The sequence below is a fragment of the Oncorhynchus mykiss genome, chromosome 26, assembly GCF_013265735.2.
Source record: "Oncorhynchus mykiss isolate Arlee chromosome 26, USDA_OmykA_1.1, whole genome shotgun sequence".
Taxonomy (NCBI): Eukaryota; Metazoa; Chordata; class Actinopteri; order Salmoniformes; family Salmonidae; genus Oncorhynchus; species Oncorhynchus mykiss.
In genome coordinates, this window is record NC_048590.1 from 8,536,630 (window position 1) to 8,555,304 (window position 18,675).

General features: G+C 45.6%; 1 protein-coding gene across 2 annotated transcripts; it reads left to right on the plus strand.

Moving 5' to 3' along the window:
• Positions 1–1,283: 1,283 nt before the first annotated feature.
• LOC110512379 lies at positions 1,284–16,863 on the plus strand. Of its 2 annotated transcripts, XM_036964321.1 has the most exons (7): positions 1,284–1,417; positions 5,929–6,651; positions 8,044–8,119; positions 11,466–11,544; positions 14,702–14,879; positions 15,990–16,458; positions 16,513–16,863. In XM_036964321.1, exons 2-7 carry the CDS (start codon positions 5,980–5,982, stop codon positions 16,551–16,553), a joined length of 1,515 nt encoding a protein of 504 aa, XP_036820216.1. In that variant the 5' UTR covers positions 1,284–1,417; positions 5,929–5,979; the 3' UTR covers positions 16,554–16,863. The 2 variants fall into 2 exon arrangements, with proteins under 2 accessions (XP_036820216.1, XP_036820215.1); XM_036964320.1 differs by having other exon boundaries at positions 15,990–16,863.
• The last annotated feature ends 1,812 nt before the right edge of the window (positions 16,864–18,675 follow it).

The following is an 18,675-nucleotide window of genomic DNA, read 5'->3' on the forward strand; positions in this document are numbered from 1 at the left end:
ACCCCCCCTCTCATCTGTGGACCGTTCTGGAGTCAGCTCTAAGTGAAACCCCCCCTCTCATCTGTGGACCGTTCTGGAGTCAGCTCTAAGTGACCCCCCCCCCATCTGTGGACTGTTCTGGAGTCAGCTCTAAGTGACCCCCCTCCATCTGTGGACTGTTCTGGAGTCATCTCTAAGTGAACCCCCTCCCATCTGTGGACTGTTCTGGAGTCAGCTCTAAGTGACCCCCCCCCCCCCCCCGTCTGTGGACTGTTCTGGAGTCAGCTCTAAGTGAACCCCCCCACCATCTGTGGACTGTTCTGGAGTCAGCTCTAAGTGGACCCCCGTCTGTGGACTGTTCTGGAGTCAGCTCTAAGTGGACCCCCGTCTGTGGACTGTTCTGGAGTCAGCTCTAAGTGAAACCCCCCCTCTCATCTGTGGACTGTTCTGGAGTCAGCTCTAAGTGGACCCCCGTCTGTGGACCGTTCTGGAGTCAGCTCTAAGTGACCCCCCAACCCCCATCTGTGGACTGTTCTGGAGTCAGCTCTAAGTGACCCCCCCCCCTCCCCCCGCCTGTGGACCGTTCTGGAGTCAGCTCTAAGTGACCCCCCCCCCCCCATCTGTGGACCGTTCTGGAGTCAGCTCTAAGTGGACCCCCGTCTGTGGACTGTTCTGGAGTCAGCTCTAAGTGAACCCCCCCCCCATCTGTGGACTGTTCTGGAGTCAGCTCTAAGTGAACCCCCCCCCCCCACTGTGGACCGTTCTGGAGTCAGCTCTAAGTGACCCCCCCCATCTGTGGACTGTTCTGGAGTCAGCCCTCCCCCCCATCTCCCCCCCCCCACTGTGGACCGTTCTGGAGTCAGCTCTAAGTGACCCCCCCCCATCTGTGGACTGTTCTGGAGTCAGCCCCCCCCCCCCATCTGTGGACCGTTCTGGAGTCAGCTCTAAGTGAAACCCCCCCTCTCATCTGTGGACTGTTCTGGAGTCAGCTCTAAGTTAACCCCCCCATCTGTGGACTGTTCTGGAGTCAGTTCTGAGTGAACCCCCACTGTGGACCGTTCTGGAGTCAGCTCTAAGTGAAATCTGTTATTTTCTTACTACCTCGAAACTGTTCCGCGTGACCACGTGCTTTGATGATTTCCATTTGATGTAAATATGTAAGCTGTTCTCGCCTATCGCCTGACGTCGGGCCTCTATCGCAATGTCTATTTGTCAGATATTGTACCGAAAAGCACAAATCGGAGAGCCCAGTTTGTTTATACCCGCCCTCTCAGACACGTTGCCGTAGGAGAGGCTGCACGGGGTGTACGCTACTACATCACGACATTCACCGCATCCCTACAACGACCTGGGGGGGAGCCCGGCCATGAGCGGAGTGTCCTGAAGTCACCGCTCATAGGAGACGAAGGGGAAGCCACTATAGTCACTTCTTCTTCTGGTAAGTAAAGACCGCTATGAGACCGTTTCTGTCGTGGGAGATGTATGAGCGCACTGGCGCTGACATAAGCGTCGAGGCTGGGACTGATCTGTAAGGAAGCGCACGTGTCATACAGCCCAGTACAACAGTTTGTATGATAACGTAGTAGTGTTATGTTTCATCCATTTGCTTTGGACTTTAACAAGCTTTCATTGTACAATAGTTTCTCACGTATCATATTGGAGAGGTTCTGGAACAAATGTACGAGGTAAGAATGTTATTTCGGTAAATGATGACGCGTTCAGGGTTGTGGTCAGAGGAATTGATACATAGTATCGGGTTTGGGTGGCTACAATTGTTTAATTCATGCTGGTTACATTGTAGCAATGAGCTTTTTGTAGCAATGTTTCTAGGCTATTTTATCTTGGCAAGTTAGATCAAACCGGGTTGTCTTTGTCTATTAATGTGTAATAGACTATACCGTGTATTAAGTCTAAATCATTTAAACCGCTCTAAATACAAATTACAAATAGAATTGGAATATAATTAAGAGGTTTTAGTTGTGCGTGTCTTGTCCGTGTCCGGTGCTTAACGAAGTTTAAAAAAACAAGCTCCTGTGTGTCGACCGTGTTCGGCTTCTCTTTATTACGTAATGTCAGACAGTGATCCTGTTCGGATAGACTTCGTAGATACACTTCGTACAGACAGCCCACGCTGTATGTAAAGACTATATTCTATTGTTTCGATGTATTGAGTTGAGATCGATGGATCAGTACTAGCAGTAGCCCAGGCATTGTTTTAATCTTGATATTCAAGCATGACTCCCATTGTTTATTCAATTGTAACATTGCAGCGTATGGGGGGGACAAGTCGATACGTATCTGTGTTACATAGTGAAGGCATTTCACCTTAGCCATGAGTATAATCGTTTTAAATGAAAAGGACTCTTAACTTCCGTTGAGGCCTCAACACATTATCACATTATACCCAAGCATTTACAAAAAAATAATTCCGCCCTCATAACAATTTTATAACACGTGCTTTTTACAGAGATTAATTTGTTCATGACGCTCCGGCTAGTATACTGTTATCAGGCACCAGTATAATTCCCATTGGCTTTGCCTGAAAACCATTCTAACCACAGTGGTGTAATATATGTATCAGTCTGTTAAGAGTTGATTCCTCCAAGGACATGGATCCTGAATGTATCTGGCTCTGAAATGTAGGTTTTAGGAGAAATGTAGGAACAAATTCTAGAAGGACATGCGTGTGTTTTTGTTATCACAGAGAGAGAGAGAGAGAGAGACAGAGAGAGAGAGAGAGAGACACAGAGAGAGAGAGAGAACAGCAAACATCTTACCTAATAACATGCTGGAATTATATAATAAAGTGCCCTGTGTAATGATTTGGAAAGCTTGTGTCCCATAAAGTCATATAACTAGCCTAGTTTATGTACTGGGTACCTAACCTAACCTTTGCTTTAATTGAATGGCATAACGCGTGTTAAAGACGTGGAAGCTGGTGGTTTCCTATATGATTCACAGGACCTGTTTTCCGAGAGCCAGAAGAAACCCAAGTCTTGGACTAAAATGCACTTTCAATTGAGATTCATCATTGACAATTAGGGATTAAGATTTTTCCGAAAATCTACCAAATTTCTATACTGGGAATCATTTATATTTATCCCGAGAGTCCCGGGAAATACCGCAAAAAATAAATAAATCGGAAGTGCTTAAAACCAAGATATGGTCACTATGCCAGGTGTTACTCCCAAAATGAGATTGTTGCTGCGCCACATTGCCAGTTTGACTGCGCCACTATGTAAAGATTTCACAGCAAGTGAAACTGATATTTAGTGTTCATTGCCAAATGATATCGTTGTAACTTGCGAAACAGGCCGTTCATAAATTCCCCGAACGTTAACAAGTTGCTTAATAAATTAGAGGCGTTTCAGCAGTAGGCCCTTCTGCTGTCACAGAGCGCACCCCGGGTTTGCTATACCGTTGTCGAATCATACACATCTTGTAATGGCAATCAAACACAAGTCAAATGACCAAAGTTGCTAAACTTGCTAGATAACCTCTAAGGAGTTACAGAATATCTCCTATTTGGCTAAATCGAGTTGATGATTAAACAGAGGCCTACAGGAGGAGTTGAAGAGAGGACGTTTTTTTTTAAATATATATCAACGTATCTTAATAACAGGGACCCACTATGTAACAAACAATTAATACATCTACATCTACCAAACAGCTACTCTCATACTGTTTGTTGATCACATATTCTATACCCGAAGCTGTCATATGGGCACCAAGCAAACGCGTACAGCGCAGAGACGTGGGTTAAATGTTATAGGGCTATTTTGACATGCTTAAGCGAGACGTGCTTTGATGGTGCAACCTGTAGATAACAGAATAAAGTTAGGAATTAACATGCGATACAGGAGTCGGGATTTTGGGTTTCAGTGGGTTGGGAAGATAGGAAAATAGCCTCGGCTCTATATACGGCTACTACGAGTCAATAATACTCTTGATTTAGGCTACATTAGTGCATGCTGAATGTTTCTGATCAGTGATCGATGAGCAAACGAATACATGAGCTAGCTACCACTTCCACTTGTCCAGTCAGAGATCTATTAACCAAATATACAGACAGACAGATTCAATGACACAAAATCACATCGATTGATTATCAGGCACGTCACAGGCTTTTTGATCGTGAGTTGGAACAGGTTGAAGTGCAACATCCCCTGGTATAAACATGTTAGTAAAATGTTCAGATCAGCTAATAAAGGAACACACTAGACTAAAGATCATCATTAGCACTCACCTCAATTTAGATAAAATGTCACCTGCCTAATTGTTACCGAATACCAAAAGGAGATACAATGAAAACCGAAATCTGACATTGATTGATTTATCTAGACAGACACCCCCCCACCCCCACCCACCCACCCACACCCACACACACACACCCACACACACACCGTGTGTGATATTTGAGTGACTCAAAAACTACAACAATATTTATGGGCTAAAAAAAGTAAGTAAAAAGATGGCCGTGGGCTGATTGATCTGGACATTCCTGACTAGTTATAAATATCTCTCTAAATGTGAACAATGACTAACATGACAAGAGGAGCTGATGATGTCATACCCCATTTAGAAATGTCACCTTGTACATTCTACTATTATGACTTTCAGGAGGAGTAACTTTAAAGCTGGACTGAGTTCCTTTACAAATATATATATATATTTTACGAAACTCGCACCCCGCCAAGTTTATTTTTAACCCTTAGATTAAACAAATTACAAAGTGTTTCTCTCATTCCCATGAACAGGTTTTCTACATTATACATTGTGTTGCAGGTGCATGATAATGTACTGTATATTGTGTTACAGGTATGTGATAATGTACTGTATATTGTGTTGCAGGTGCATGATAATGTACTGTATATTGTGTTGCAGGTGCGTGATAATGTACTGTACATTGTGTTGCAGGTGCATGATAATGTACTGTATATTGTGTTGCAGGTGCATGATAATGTACGGTATATTGTGTTACAGGTGTGTGATAATGTACTGTATATTGTGTTGCAGGTGCATGATAATGTACTGTATATTGTGTTGCAGGTGTGTGATAATGTACTGTATATTGTGTTGCAGGTGTATGATAATGTACTGTATATTGTGTTGCAGGTGTGTGATAATGTACTGTATATTGTGTTGCAGGTGCATGATAATGTACTGTATATTGTGTTGCAGGTGCATGATAATGTACTGTATATTGTGTTGCAGGTGTGTGATAATGTACTGTATATTGTGTTGCAGGTGTGTGATAATGTACTGTACATTGTGTTGCAGGTGTGTGATAATGTACTGTATATTGTGTTGCAGGTGCATGATAATGTACTGTATATTGTGTTGCAGGGGTGTGATAATAATGTACTGTATATTGTGTTGCAGGTGCATGATAATGTACTGTATATTGTGTTGCAGGTGTGTGATAATGTACTGTATATTGTGTTGCAGGTGTGTGATAATGTACTGTATATTGTGTTGCAGGTGCATGATAATGTACTGTATATTGTGTTGCAGGTGTGTGATAATGTACTGTATATTGTGTTGCAGGTGTGTGATAATGTACTGTATATTGTGTTGCAGGTGCGTGATAATGTACTGTATATTTTGTTGCAGGTGCATGATAATGTACTGTATATTGTGTTGCAGGTGCATGATAATGTACTGTATATTGTGTTGCAGGTGCATGATAATGTACTGTATATTGTGTTACAGGTGTGTGATAATGTACTGTATATTGTATTGCAGGTGTGTGATAATGTACTGTACATTGTGTTGCAGGTGTGTGATAATGTACTGTATATTGTGTTGCAGGTGTGTGAAAATGTACTGTATATTGTGTTGCAGGGGTGTGATAATAATGTACTGTATATTGTGTTGCAGGTGTGTGATAATGTACTGTATATTGTGTTGCAGGGGTGTGATAATAATGTACTGTATATTGTGTTGCAGGTGTGTGATGCTCTCTAGTGGATGAGAGCCCGTAGCCCTGCTCTCTAGTGGATGAGAGCCCGTAGTCCTGCAATCCGTTGGAGGATGTCTGCGTCTGACTCTGATTACTCAATAGACTACCTGGCCAGTGACAGTGAGGATAATGACAACGACAGCGGCGTGGGACTGAGCCCCGACGGACACACAGTCAGGACGGCACCTTCATCCTCCGTACCTCCACCCTCATCATCATCATTAAGGGACTCTCCCAGTAACACTGACTGTGGTTCTTCTAAGGACGGGATCTCAAGGCTAAACAGGAATTCCAACCACGAGGAACCCCATAGGCTGAGCAGTGACACAGGAGATTTCGGGGACTCTGGCCTCAGTAGGGACGGGGACAGTGATAATTCCAACGATGCTGACCCTCGACTGAGCAGGGACATAGATTGTAGTTGTGGTGGCACCCCTCCTCCAGCCACCTACGAGGGGGGCCGCTGCCCCAGTGAGACCCAGGGATGTAGTCCTACTGTGTACGGTCAGCAGCAGCAGAGACTGTCATGGAGCCCGACGGCCTCCTCTCAAGCCTGGGATAGAAACAGTAGACAGAGTGGCACTGGGAAGCCTGGGCAGGGCAGGAAGAGGGCACACAGCCATGGACGGCATCCCGGAGACCAAGGCTGTAGGAACAGAGACCCAACGGAACCTGGGGAGCCTGAGAAGGATCAGCTGTTTGCCCAGAAGGTAAAGGGTCACCACATACAGTAGATCCTATAAATTCTATATGTCATTCTAGAGGGTCGCCCGGCGACAGTGCACTACCACTCTATCGGTCCTGGTCAAAAGTAGTGCACTAGAAAGGGTGTAGTGCACTAGTACACTACAATGGGTTCTCAAAACAAAACAAAGAGCACTATGAATGGAATAGGGTGATAATGTGTAGCTTTAAGTATAATATATGGAAATAAAATGAGTCATTTATAGAAGAAGGAATGGCTAAATAATACTAGTTGTTTTAATCAGAAGATATGGCTATAATGCTAGTTGTTTTAATCAGAAGATATGGCTATAATGCTAGTTGTTTTAATCAGAAGATATGGCTATAATGCTAGTTGTTTTAATCAGAAGATATGGCTATAATGCTAGTTGTTTTAATCACAAGATATGGCTATAATACTAGTTCTTTTAATCAGAAGATATGGCTATAATGCTAGTTGTTTTAATCAGAAGATATGGCTATAATTAAGGTTTGGCTCTATTGCTAGTTGCTAACTCCCCAGTATTAATGTTATATAGCTAGAGAATACTTGTTGCTAATGCTAACCCCCCCGTATTCATGTTATATAGCTAGAGAATACTAGTTGCTAACCCCCCCGTATTCATGTTATATAGCTAGAGAATACTAGTTGCTAACCCCCCCGTATTCATGTTATATAGCTAGAGAATACTAGTTGCTAACCCCCCCGTATTCATGTTATATAGCTAGAGAATACTTGTTGCTAATGCTAACCCCCCCGTATTCATGTTATATAGCTAGAGAATACTAGTTGCTAACCCCCCAGTATTCATGTTATATAGCTAGAGAATACTAGTTGCTAATGCTAACCCCCAGTATTCATGTTATATAGCTAGAGAATACTAGTTGCTAATGCTAATCCCCCAGTATTCATGTTATATAGCTAGATAATACTAGTTGCTAACCCCCCAGTATTCATGTTATATAGCTAGAGAATACTAGTTGCTAATGCTAACCCCAGAGTATTCATGTTATATAGCTAGAAAATACTAGTTGCTAATGCTAACCCCCAGTATTCATGTTATATAGCTAGAGAATACTAGTTGCTAATGCTAATCCCCCAGTATTCATGTTATATAGCTAGAGAATACTAGTTGCTAATGCTAACCCCCAGTATTCATGTTATATAGCTAGAGAATACTAGTTGCTAATGCTAACCCCCCAGTATTCATGTTTTATATAGCTAGAGAATACTAGTTGCTAATGCTAACCTATCACTGTGTATGTTGTTGTTTAATTCCATTACCTAATTTTCTGAATAACTGTCATATGTAAATATTGTGTTGTTCCTGGAAGCTGTTGCCGTAGTGATAACCAAAAGATACCTGTGTTGTCCTCAGTGTATGGAGCTCCAGCGTTACCTCCATCCCCTGTCTTCCATCCTGAGAGGCCTGTGCTCTGGGAGGTACTCAGAACGTGAGTGAGTTGTCTAATCTCTCCAAGAACTCATTTAACCCCGCAATCCTCCCCGTACTATACCCACACAGAGAGCTTTTCTGAATGGTGTGTGCGTGAGTGAGTGAGTGAGTGTGTGTGTGTGTGTGTGTGTGTGAGTGTGTGTGTGAGTGTGAGTGTGTGTGTGTGTGTGTGTGTGTGCGTGCGTGCGTGCATGTGAGTGTGTGTGTGTGTGTGTGTGTGTGTGTGCATGCGCGTGTGTGTGTGATGCGTCACTACAGATCACTACTATAGATAGGCGGAGGCTTATCAGTCATGCTGACTAGGCTGCTGCCGCAGATCGACTGACCGGTAAACATCTTGTTGTCATTCCCTCGTGTGTTATTCATACGTTGTTTCTTTCACTATAGGCTAAGAGCCACATTACATATTTGGTATCGTGACATAAACACATTAAAATCATAAGGATGGAAGGATCAAAGCATAGAACAGAGACAGTGATCTGATCTCCAGTCCTTTTAACCTGAGAGAGACAGAGAGAGACAGAGAGACAGTGATCTGATCTCCAGTCCTTTTAACCTGAGAGAGACAGAGAGAGACAGAGAGACAGAGAAACAGAGAGACAGAGAGAGAGAGAGAGACAGAGAGAGACAGAGAGACAGTGATCTGATCTACAGTCCTTTTAACCTGAGAGAGACAGAGAGAGAGAGAGAGAGAGACAGAGAGACCGTGATCTGATCTCCAGTCCTTTTAACCTGAGAGAGACAGAGAGAGACAGAGAGAGACAGAGAGACAGAGAGACAGAGAGACAGAGAGAGAGAGACAGAGAGAGACAGAGAGAGACAGAGAGAGAGGTAGAGCGAGAGAGAGACAGAGAGAGACAGAGAGAGACAGAGAGGTAGAGAGAGAGAGAGTGGGAGAGACAGACATAGAGGTAGAGAGAGATAGCGACAGAGAGAGGTAGAGACATAGAGAGAGAGAGACCAAAATAATGGTGTTCCAAAAAAGGTCCAGTCACCAGGACCACAAATACAAATTCTATCTAGACACCGTTGCCCTAGAGCACACAAAAAAATATACATACCTCGGCCTAAACATCAGCGCCACAGGTAACTTCCACAAAGCTGTGAATGATCTGAGAGACAAGGCAAGAAGGGCATTCTATGTTATCAAAAGGAACATGACATTCAACATACCAATTAGGATCGGGCTAAAAATACTTGAATCAGTCATAGAGCCAATTGCCCTTTATGGTTGTGAGGTCTGGGGTACGCTCACCAACCAAGACTTCACAAAATGGGACAAACACCAAATTGAGACTCTGCACGCAGAATTCTGCAAAAATATCCTCCGTGTACAACGTAGAACACCAAATAATGCATGCAGAGCAGAATTAGGCCGATACCCACTAATTATCAAAATCCAGAAAAGAGACGTTAAATTCTACAACCACCTAAAAGGAAGCGATTCCCAAATCTTCCATAACAAAGCCATCACCTACAGAGAGATGAACCTGGAGAAGAGTCCCCTAAGTAAGCTGGTCCTGGGGCTCTGTTCACAAACACAAACAGACCCCACAGAGCCCCAGGACAGCAGCACAATTAGACCCAAACAAATCATGAGAAAACAAAAAGATAATTACTTGACACATTGGAAAGAATTAACAAAAAAACAGAGCAAACTAGAATGCTATTTGGCCCTAAACAGAGAGTACACAGTGGCAGAATACCTGACCACTGTGACTGACCCAAAATTAAGGAAAGCTTTGACTATGTACAGACTCAGTGAGCATAGCCTTGCTATTGAGAAAGGCCGCCGTAGGCAGACATGGCTCTCAAGAGAAGACAGGCTATGTGCTCACTGCCCACAAAATGAGGTGGAAACTGAGATGCACTTCCTAACCTCCTGCCCAATGTATGTCCATATTAGAGAGACATATTTCCCTCAGATTACACAGATCCACAAAGAATTTGAAAACAAATCCAAATTTGAAAAACTCCCATATCTACTGGGTGAAATTCCACAGTGTGCCATCACAGCAGCAAGATGTGTGACCTGTTGCCACGAGAAAAGGTCAACCAGTGAAGAACAAACACCATTGTAAATACAACCCATATTTATGTTTATGTATTTTCCCTTGTGTACTTTAACCATTTGAACATCATTAAAACACTATATATATATATATATATAATATGACATTTGTAATATCTTTATTATTTTGAAACTTCTGTATGTATAATGTTTACTGTTAATTTTTATGCCAATAAAGCCCTTGAATTGAGTAGAGAGAGAGCAGACAGAGACAGAGGTAGAGGTAGAGAGCAGACAGAGACAGAGGTAGAGAGAGGTAGAGAGAGGTAGAGAGGTACAGAGAGAGCAAACAGAGACAGAGGTAGAGAGAGAGGTAGAGAGAGGTTGTAGTGCTGTGTGGGCCAGGTTAGGTAGATATTGTAGAGCCTGTTGTAGTGCTGTGTGGGCCAGGTTAGTTAGATATTGTAGAGAGAGGTTGTAGTGCTGTGTGGGCCAGGTTAGGTAGATATTGTAGAGCCTGTTGTAGTGCTGTGTGGGCCAGGTTAGTTAGATATTGTAGAGCCTGTTGTAGTGCTGTGTGGGCCAGGTTAGGTAGATATTGTAGAGCCTGTTGTAGTGCTGTGTGGGCCAGGTTAGGTAGATATTGTAGAGCCTGTTGTAGTGCTGTGTGGGCCAGGTTAGTTAGATATTGTAGAGAGAGGTTGTAGTGCTGTGTGGGCCAGGTTAGGTAGATATTGTAGAGCCTGTTGTAGTGCTGTGTGGGCCAGGTTAGGTAGATATTGTAGAGCCTGTTGTAGTGCTGTGTGGGCCAGGTTAGGTAGATATTGTAGAGCCTGTTGTAGTGCTGTGTGAGCCAGGTTAGATAGATACAGAGTGTCTGTTGTAGTGCTGTGTGGGCCAGGTTAGGTAGATATTGTAGAGCCTGTTAGTGGATCAGATGAGGAGGCGGAGTCAGAGTGCCAGGGGTTTAGTGGATCAGATGAGGAGGCGGAGTCAGAGTGCCAGGGGTTTAGTGGATCAGATGAGGAGGCGGAGTCAGAGTGCCAGGGGTTTAGTGGATCAGATGAGGAGGCGGAGTCAGAGTGACACCAGGGTGTCTCAACGTCTTTTTTGAACCAAGGACTGACATTTTAAATAGGTCGCTTAGCATACCAGCAGTTCTTTAAGAACGGAGTTGGAACAGACTCACTGTCTGTCTCTTTTCCTTATACAGCTTTACTTCTAAATAGGTCACTTAGCAAACCAGCAGTTCTTTCAAACTCATATTCTCTCTCTTGTGGCCTTGCTCATGATAACTTTTCCCTGTCTGTCCGTCTGTCCGTCTGTCTTCCAGGTCTTAGCCGTTTCCAGGAGAGCGTTGCTATGGACCGGATCCAGAGAATAATGGGAGTCCTCCAGAACCCAAACATGAGGTAAATATCCCCTCTCCTCCTCTCCGTCTCTGTCCCCAACTCTCACCACACCACATGGAACAATAACTAGAGCCCGGAGTTTACAGCCAGACTCCATTAGTTCTGTTCTACTGTCTGTTCTCCTCTCCTCTCCCTCCAGTAGTTCCTGTCTGTTCTTCTCTCCCTACAGTAGTTCCTGTCTGTTCTCCTCTCCTCTCCCTACAGTAGTTCCTGTCTGTTCTCCTCTCCCTCCCTACAGTAGTTCCTGTCTGTTCTCCTCTCCTCTCCCTACAGTAGTTCCTGTCTGTTCTCCTCTCCTCTCCCTACAGTGGTTCCTGTCTGTTCTCCTCTCCCTCCCTGCAGTAGTTCCTGTCTGTTCTCCCCTCCCTACAGTAGTTACTGTCTGTTCTCCTCTCCCTACAGTAGTTCCTGTCTGATACCCAGACTAAAAGACCAAAGAGCGAGGCAGAGGCAGAAGAACAGTGGTCAGGGTGATCTAGATACCCAGACTAAAAGACCAAAGAGAGAGCGAGGCAGAAGAACAGTGGTCAGGGTGATCTAGATACCCAGAGGGACCAGCTACAGACATGTCTCGGTTTTAGTCAGCTGACTGGTTGGTACCTGTGGTGGAGTCACCATGAACTATTAGCACACATGAGGCTAACGGGACTTTAACCCACTGTTATGTGGGCACGGGTGTAATCTGTATGATAACGGGACTTTAACCCACTGTTATGTGGGCAGGGGTGTAATCTGTATGATAACGGGACTTTAACCCACTGTTATGTGGGCACGGGTGTAATCTGTATGATAACGGGACTTTAACCCACTATTATGTGGGTAGGGGTGTAATCTGTATGATAATGGGACTTTAACCCACTATTATGTGGGTAGGGGTGTAATCTGTATGATAACGGGACTTTAACCCACTATTATGTGGGTAGGGGTGTAATCTGTATGATAATGGGACTTTACCCCACTGTTATGTGGGCAGGGGTGTAATCTGTATGATAACGGGACTTTAACCCACTGTTATGTGGACACGGGTGTAATCTGTATGTGATGCTAACGGGACTTTAACACACTGTTATGTGGGCAGGGGTGTAATCTGTATGATAACGGGACTTTAACCCACTGTTATGTGGGCAGGGGTGTAATCTGTATGATAACGGGACTTTAACCCACTGTTATGTGGGTAGGGGTGTAATCTGTATGATAACGGGACTTTAACCCACTGTTATGTGGGCACGGGTGTAATCTGTAGGCTAACGGGACTTTAACCCACTGTTATGTGGGCACGGGTGTAATCTGTATGTGATGCTAACGGGACTTTAAACCACTGTTATGTGGGCATGGATGTAATCTGTAGGCTAACGGGACTTTAACCCACTGTTATGTGGGCAGGGGTGTAATCTGTATGATAACGGGACTTTAACCCACTGTTATGTGGGCAGGGGTGTAATCTGTATGTGTGTGAGGAGGAATCAGACCACATGTAGAGCAGCTCACAGCAGGTGACTTCTCATTATGGAACCCAGAATAATCTGAACCCACTACAGAGAGGATGAGGAGGAGGGAAGGGGAGGCAGATGAGAGGAGGAGGAGGAGAGGAGGAGGAAATGGGAGGCAGAGGAGAGGAGGAGGGAAGGGGAGGCAGATGAGAGGAGGAGGAGGAGAGGAGGAGGAGGAAGAGGAAAGGAGGAGGAAAGGGGAGGCAGAGGAGAGGAGAAGGAGGAGGGAAGGGGAGGCAGATGAGAGGAGGAGTAGGAGAGGAGAGGAGGAGGAGGAGAGGAGAGGAGAAGGATGAATAGGCAAGACGATAGAGAGGGGGGAGGGGGTGTTGGTGAAACAGTGTTAAATCCCACTGGCTGCTTAAAGCAGCAGAGCGCACACACACACACACACACACACACACACACACACACACACACACACACACACACACACACACTGAGCGAGGCCACTACGGGGCGATAGATAGGCAGTCGAACGGCCTCGGGGCTTACTGACTATTTATAGCGGTGAATGGAAGGAACAGGGGCCCTCCCTCCCTCCCTTGCTCCCTCCCTCCCTTGCTCCCTCCCTCCCTCCCTCGCACGCTGCCACGTGTGGACAGGATCATGCAGCGTGTGTGACTGACTGTACAGCAGCATAGCTGCTCAGACACTCAAGCAGGCAACAATCAGGCAACAAGCAGGCAACAAGCAGGCAGCAAGCAGGCAACAAGCAGGCAACAAGCAGGCAGCAAGCAGGCAACAAGCAGGCAACAAGCAGGCAACAAGCAGGCAGCAAGCAGGCAGCACACAGCATCACGTCACATTTCTCCTGTAGAGGTAAACATGCCCAGGTCAGAGGCAGAATGTACAGATGAGATCAGTGGAGGTTTGGAACAGACACAGACAGGACAACATGCTGAACCTGTTTATTCACTGACCTTTATGTCATCACCAACTCTCACTCCGTTTGCCTCCCAAATGGCACCCTGGACAAAAGTAGTGCCCTATATAGGGAATAGGGCTCTGGTCTATAGTAGTACCACTATATAGGGAATAGGCCTCTGGTCTATAGTAGTACCACTATATAGGGAATAGGGCTCTGGTCTATAGTAGTGCACTATATAGGGAATAGGACCCTGGTCTATAGTAGTGTACTATATAGGGAATAGGGCTCTGGTCTATAGTAGTACCACTATATAGGGAATAGGGCTCTGGTCTATAGTAGTACCACTATATAGGGAATAGGGCTCTGGTCTATAGTAGTACCACTATATAGGGAATAGGGCTCTGGTCTATAGTAGTACCACTATATAGGGAATAGGGCTCTGGTCTATAGTAGTGCACTATATAGGGAATAGGACCCTGGTCTATAGTAGTGTACTCGAACCCTGTTCTGTTATCTGTTCTGTGTTCTAAACCCTGTTCTGTTATCTGTTCTGTGTTCTAAACCCTGTTCTATTATCTGTTCTGTGTTCTAAACCCTGTTCTAGTATGTGTGCTGTGTTCTAAATCCTGTTCTAGTATGTGTGCTGTGTTCGAAACCCTGTTCTATTATGTGTTCTGTGTTCTAAACCCTGTTCTTTTATGTGTTCTCTGTTCTAAACTCAGTTATTTTCTCTGTTCTGTGTTCTATTCTCTTTTCTGTGTTCTAAATCTTGGTATGTTCTGTGTTCTGTTTGTAGTGAGCGCTACGTCAGTGTGATCCTGAAGATGGAAGCGATGCTCCATTGCTGGTTTCCTCAAGTCAGAGCCCGCCCAGACCCAGACCCAGGCCCAGACCCAGGCCCAGACCCAGACCCAGACCCAGACCAGCACAATGACAGCCAGGAAGAGCACCACACTCCAGCTAAGAGACACAAGGTAAAGGTCTTTAACAGTGAGGTTTGATGAAAGACTGTTCCAATATTGACACCAGCATACCACTTAGAATGGTAGAATGCATGTCCAGAACACTGCTACATTGTATGTGGTAGCTATGCTAGTAGGAAGATAGGAGAGCAGCCACTTTCAGTGCAGTTTGGAACGCAACCCTACAGGTAGGAGTTGAGGGAGGAAGGGAGGGAGGAAGGGAGGGAGGGAGGAGAGGAGCCCATCATATCCATTATCCTGAGAATAGCAGGAAGAGGACAGAGCAGGTTTTACAATCTATCTCTACAGGAGAGGAATTATAGAGGTGTCATTTTACATAAGACAATGGACTGAGAACAACAGAGGAATGTCTTAGAGGACAGGTAGAGGTCTGGAAGAGGAGGAGAGAAGGGAGGAGGAGTAGAGGGAGGAAGAGAGAAGGGAGGAGGAGAGAAGGGAGTAGAGGGGAAGGGAGGAGAGGGGAAGGGAGGAAGAGAGAAGGGAGGAGGAGAGAAGGGAGGAGGAGAGAAGGGAAGGGAGGAAGAGAGAAGGGAGGAGAGGGGAAGGGAGGATGAGAGAAAGGAGGAGGAGAAAAGGGAGGAGAGGGGAAGGGAGGAGGAGAGAAAGGAGGAGGAGAGAAGGGAGGAGGAGAGAAGGGAGGAGGAGAGAAGGGAGGAGAAGAGAAGGGAGGAGGAGAAAAGGGAGGAGGAGAGAAGGGAGGAAAGGAGAAGGGAAGAGGAGAGAAGGGAGGAGGAGATAAGGGAGGAGAGGGGAAGGGAGGAGGAGAGAAGGGAGGAGGAGTAGAGGGAAGGGAGGAGGAGGAGGTTAAGAAGTAGGAGAGGAGGAAAATCAAGGTTCCTCATTTTCCCCTCTCGTGCCAGACCGACTGTGTTCTGTTCTCTCCCCCTCGGGAAGATGTTAGACAATTGAAGTTATGATGTCATCACTAGATAACACTCTGGAGTCTAGAATCCCATTAGAAAGCAGGAGACAGAATTCTACTCAGTCATCATGTCATAATGTCTCTTAAGGAAGAAGGATATTCTACTATTCTTTGTAGTCAGCTCTTCATGGTGGACAAAGGGATACAAACCGAACCTATTCCGTTCTGACTCTCCACAGCAGTACCAGGCCCCAGCCCAGCCACCACCTCCAGCCTCTCCTCCCGTCGTCTCCCCCCCAGAGGGTGACCACCACCCAGCCCTGCGAGCCTCCGACGGACCCCTGCCCGGCTCCTTCCCCTACTCCTCTGCCACTCATCTCAAACGTCTCCACACCGCCCCCATCTGCTCCTCCAACACAGAGACAGAGACAGCCCAGCAAGAGCCACCGGGCCTGGGCAGGCCCTCCCTCGCCTGCTCCCTGGGATCCAACCGTCCAGCCGACGACCAGGAACAGACCCAAGACGACGCGGTCTCCTCCAGCACTGACCCCCAGGGGAGCACTGTGGACCCCCACGTCCAGACCCACCCTTACAGAGTCAGACCCCGAGCCCACCGACGAGGGCCTCCGTCGGGGAAGATCAGCTCGCCCTGCCTGGAGAGGCTGCTCCAGTCCAAGGAGAGCATCATCTCACCCAGAAACATGGGAGGTCAGAGTCCGGGAGGTGGCGGGGAGAGCATCATCTCACCCAGAAACATGGGAGGTCAGAGTCCGGGAGGTGGTGGGGAGAGCAGCCGTTCGTAACAGCTAGACTCAGACATGGTCCATGGAGGAGATAAGGACTGATCTGGGCACAGAGTTGACCCGGGACAGACAGAGCTGTATCTTTCCACAACAGGCTCTCCAATACAGCAGGGGGCAAAGGTCGGTGTCTGAGCGGGATGCTGTCTCTTTAAGAGCTGTGTGTCATGTGATCCATCATGTGATCCAACTACGGTTGGTTTATCTGCAGTAAGACACTGAGACATGGAGGAGAGGAGATATATTATAGACCTGCAGTAAGACACAGAGACATGGAGGAGACATATTATAGACCTGCAGTAAGACACAGAGACATGGAGGAGACATATTATAGACCTGCAGTAAGACACAGAGACATGGAGGAGACATATTATAGACCTGCAGTAAGACACAGAGACATGGAGGAGAGGAGACATATTATAGACCTGCAGTAAGACACAGAGACATGGAGGAGAGGAGACATATTATAGACCTGCAGTAAGACACAGATACATGGAGGAGACATATTATAGACCTGCAGTAAGACACTGAGACATGGAGGAGACATATTATAGACCTGCAGTAAGACACTGAGACATGGAGGAGACATATTATAGATCTGCAGTAAGACACTGAGACATGGAGGAGACATATTATAGACCTGCAGTAAGACACTGAGACATGGAGGAGAGGAGACATATTATAGACCTGCAGTAAGACACAGAGACATGGAGGAGAGGAGACATATTATAGACCTGCAGTAAGACACAGAGACATGGAGGAGAGGAGACATATTATAGACCTGCAGTAAGACACAGAGACATGGAGGAGAGGAGACATATTATAGACCTGCAGTAAGACACAGAGACATATTATAGACCTGCAGTAAGACACAGAGACATGGAGGAGAGGAGACATATTATAGACCTGCAGTAAGACACTGAGACATGGAGGAGAGGAGACATATTATAGACCTGCAGTAAGACACAGAGACATGGAGGAGACATATTATAGACCTGCAGTAAGACACAGAGACATGGAGGAGAGGAGACATATTATAGACCTGCAGTAAGACACAGAGACATAGAGGAGACATATTATAGACCTGCAGTAAGACACAGAGACATGGAGGAGACATATTATAGACCTGCAGTAAGACACTGAGACATGGAGGAGACATATTATAGACCTGCAGTAAGACACTGAGACATGGAGGAGACATATTATAGACCTGCATTAAGACACTGAGACATGGAGGAGAGGATACATATTATAGACCTGCAGTAAGACACTGAGACATGGAGGAGAGGAGACATATTATAGACCTGCAGTAAGACACAGAGACATGGAGGAGAGGAGACATATTATAGACCTGCAGTAAGACACAGAGACATGGAGGAGAGGATACATATTATAGACCTGCAGTAAGACACAGACATGGAGGAGAGGAGACATATTATAGACCTGCAGTAAGACACAGAGACATGGAGGAGAGGAGACATATTATAGACCTGCAGTAAGACACAGAGACATGGAGGAGACATATTATAGACCTGCAGTAAGACACAGAGACATGGAGGAGAGGAGACATATTATAGACCTGCAGTAAGACACAGAGACATATTATAGACCTGCAGTAAGACACAGAGACATGGAGGAGAGGAGACATATTATAGACCTGCAGTAAGACACTGAGACATGGAGGAGAGGAGACATATTATAGACCTGCAGTAAGACACAGAGACATGGAGGAGACATATTATAGACCTGCAGTAAGACACAGAGACATGGAGGAGAGGAGATATATTATAGACCTGCAGTAAGACACAGAGACATGGAGGAGAGGAGACATATTATAGACCTGCAGTAAGACACAGAGACATAGAGGAGACATATTATAGACCTGCAGTAAGACACTGAGACATGGAGGAGACATATTATAGACCTGCAGTAAGACACTGAGACATGGAGGAGACATATTATAGACCTGCATTAAGACACAGAGACATGGAGGAGAGGATACATATTATAGACCTGCAGTAAGACACTGAGACATGGAGGAGAGGAGACATATTATAGACCTGCAGTAAGACACAGAGACATGGAGGAGAGGAGACATATTATAGACCTGCAGTAAGACATGGAG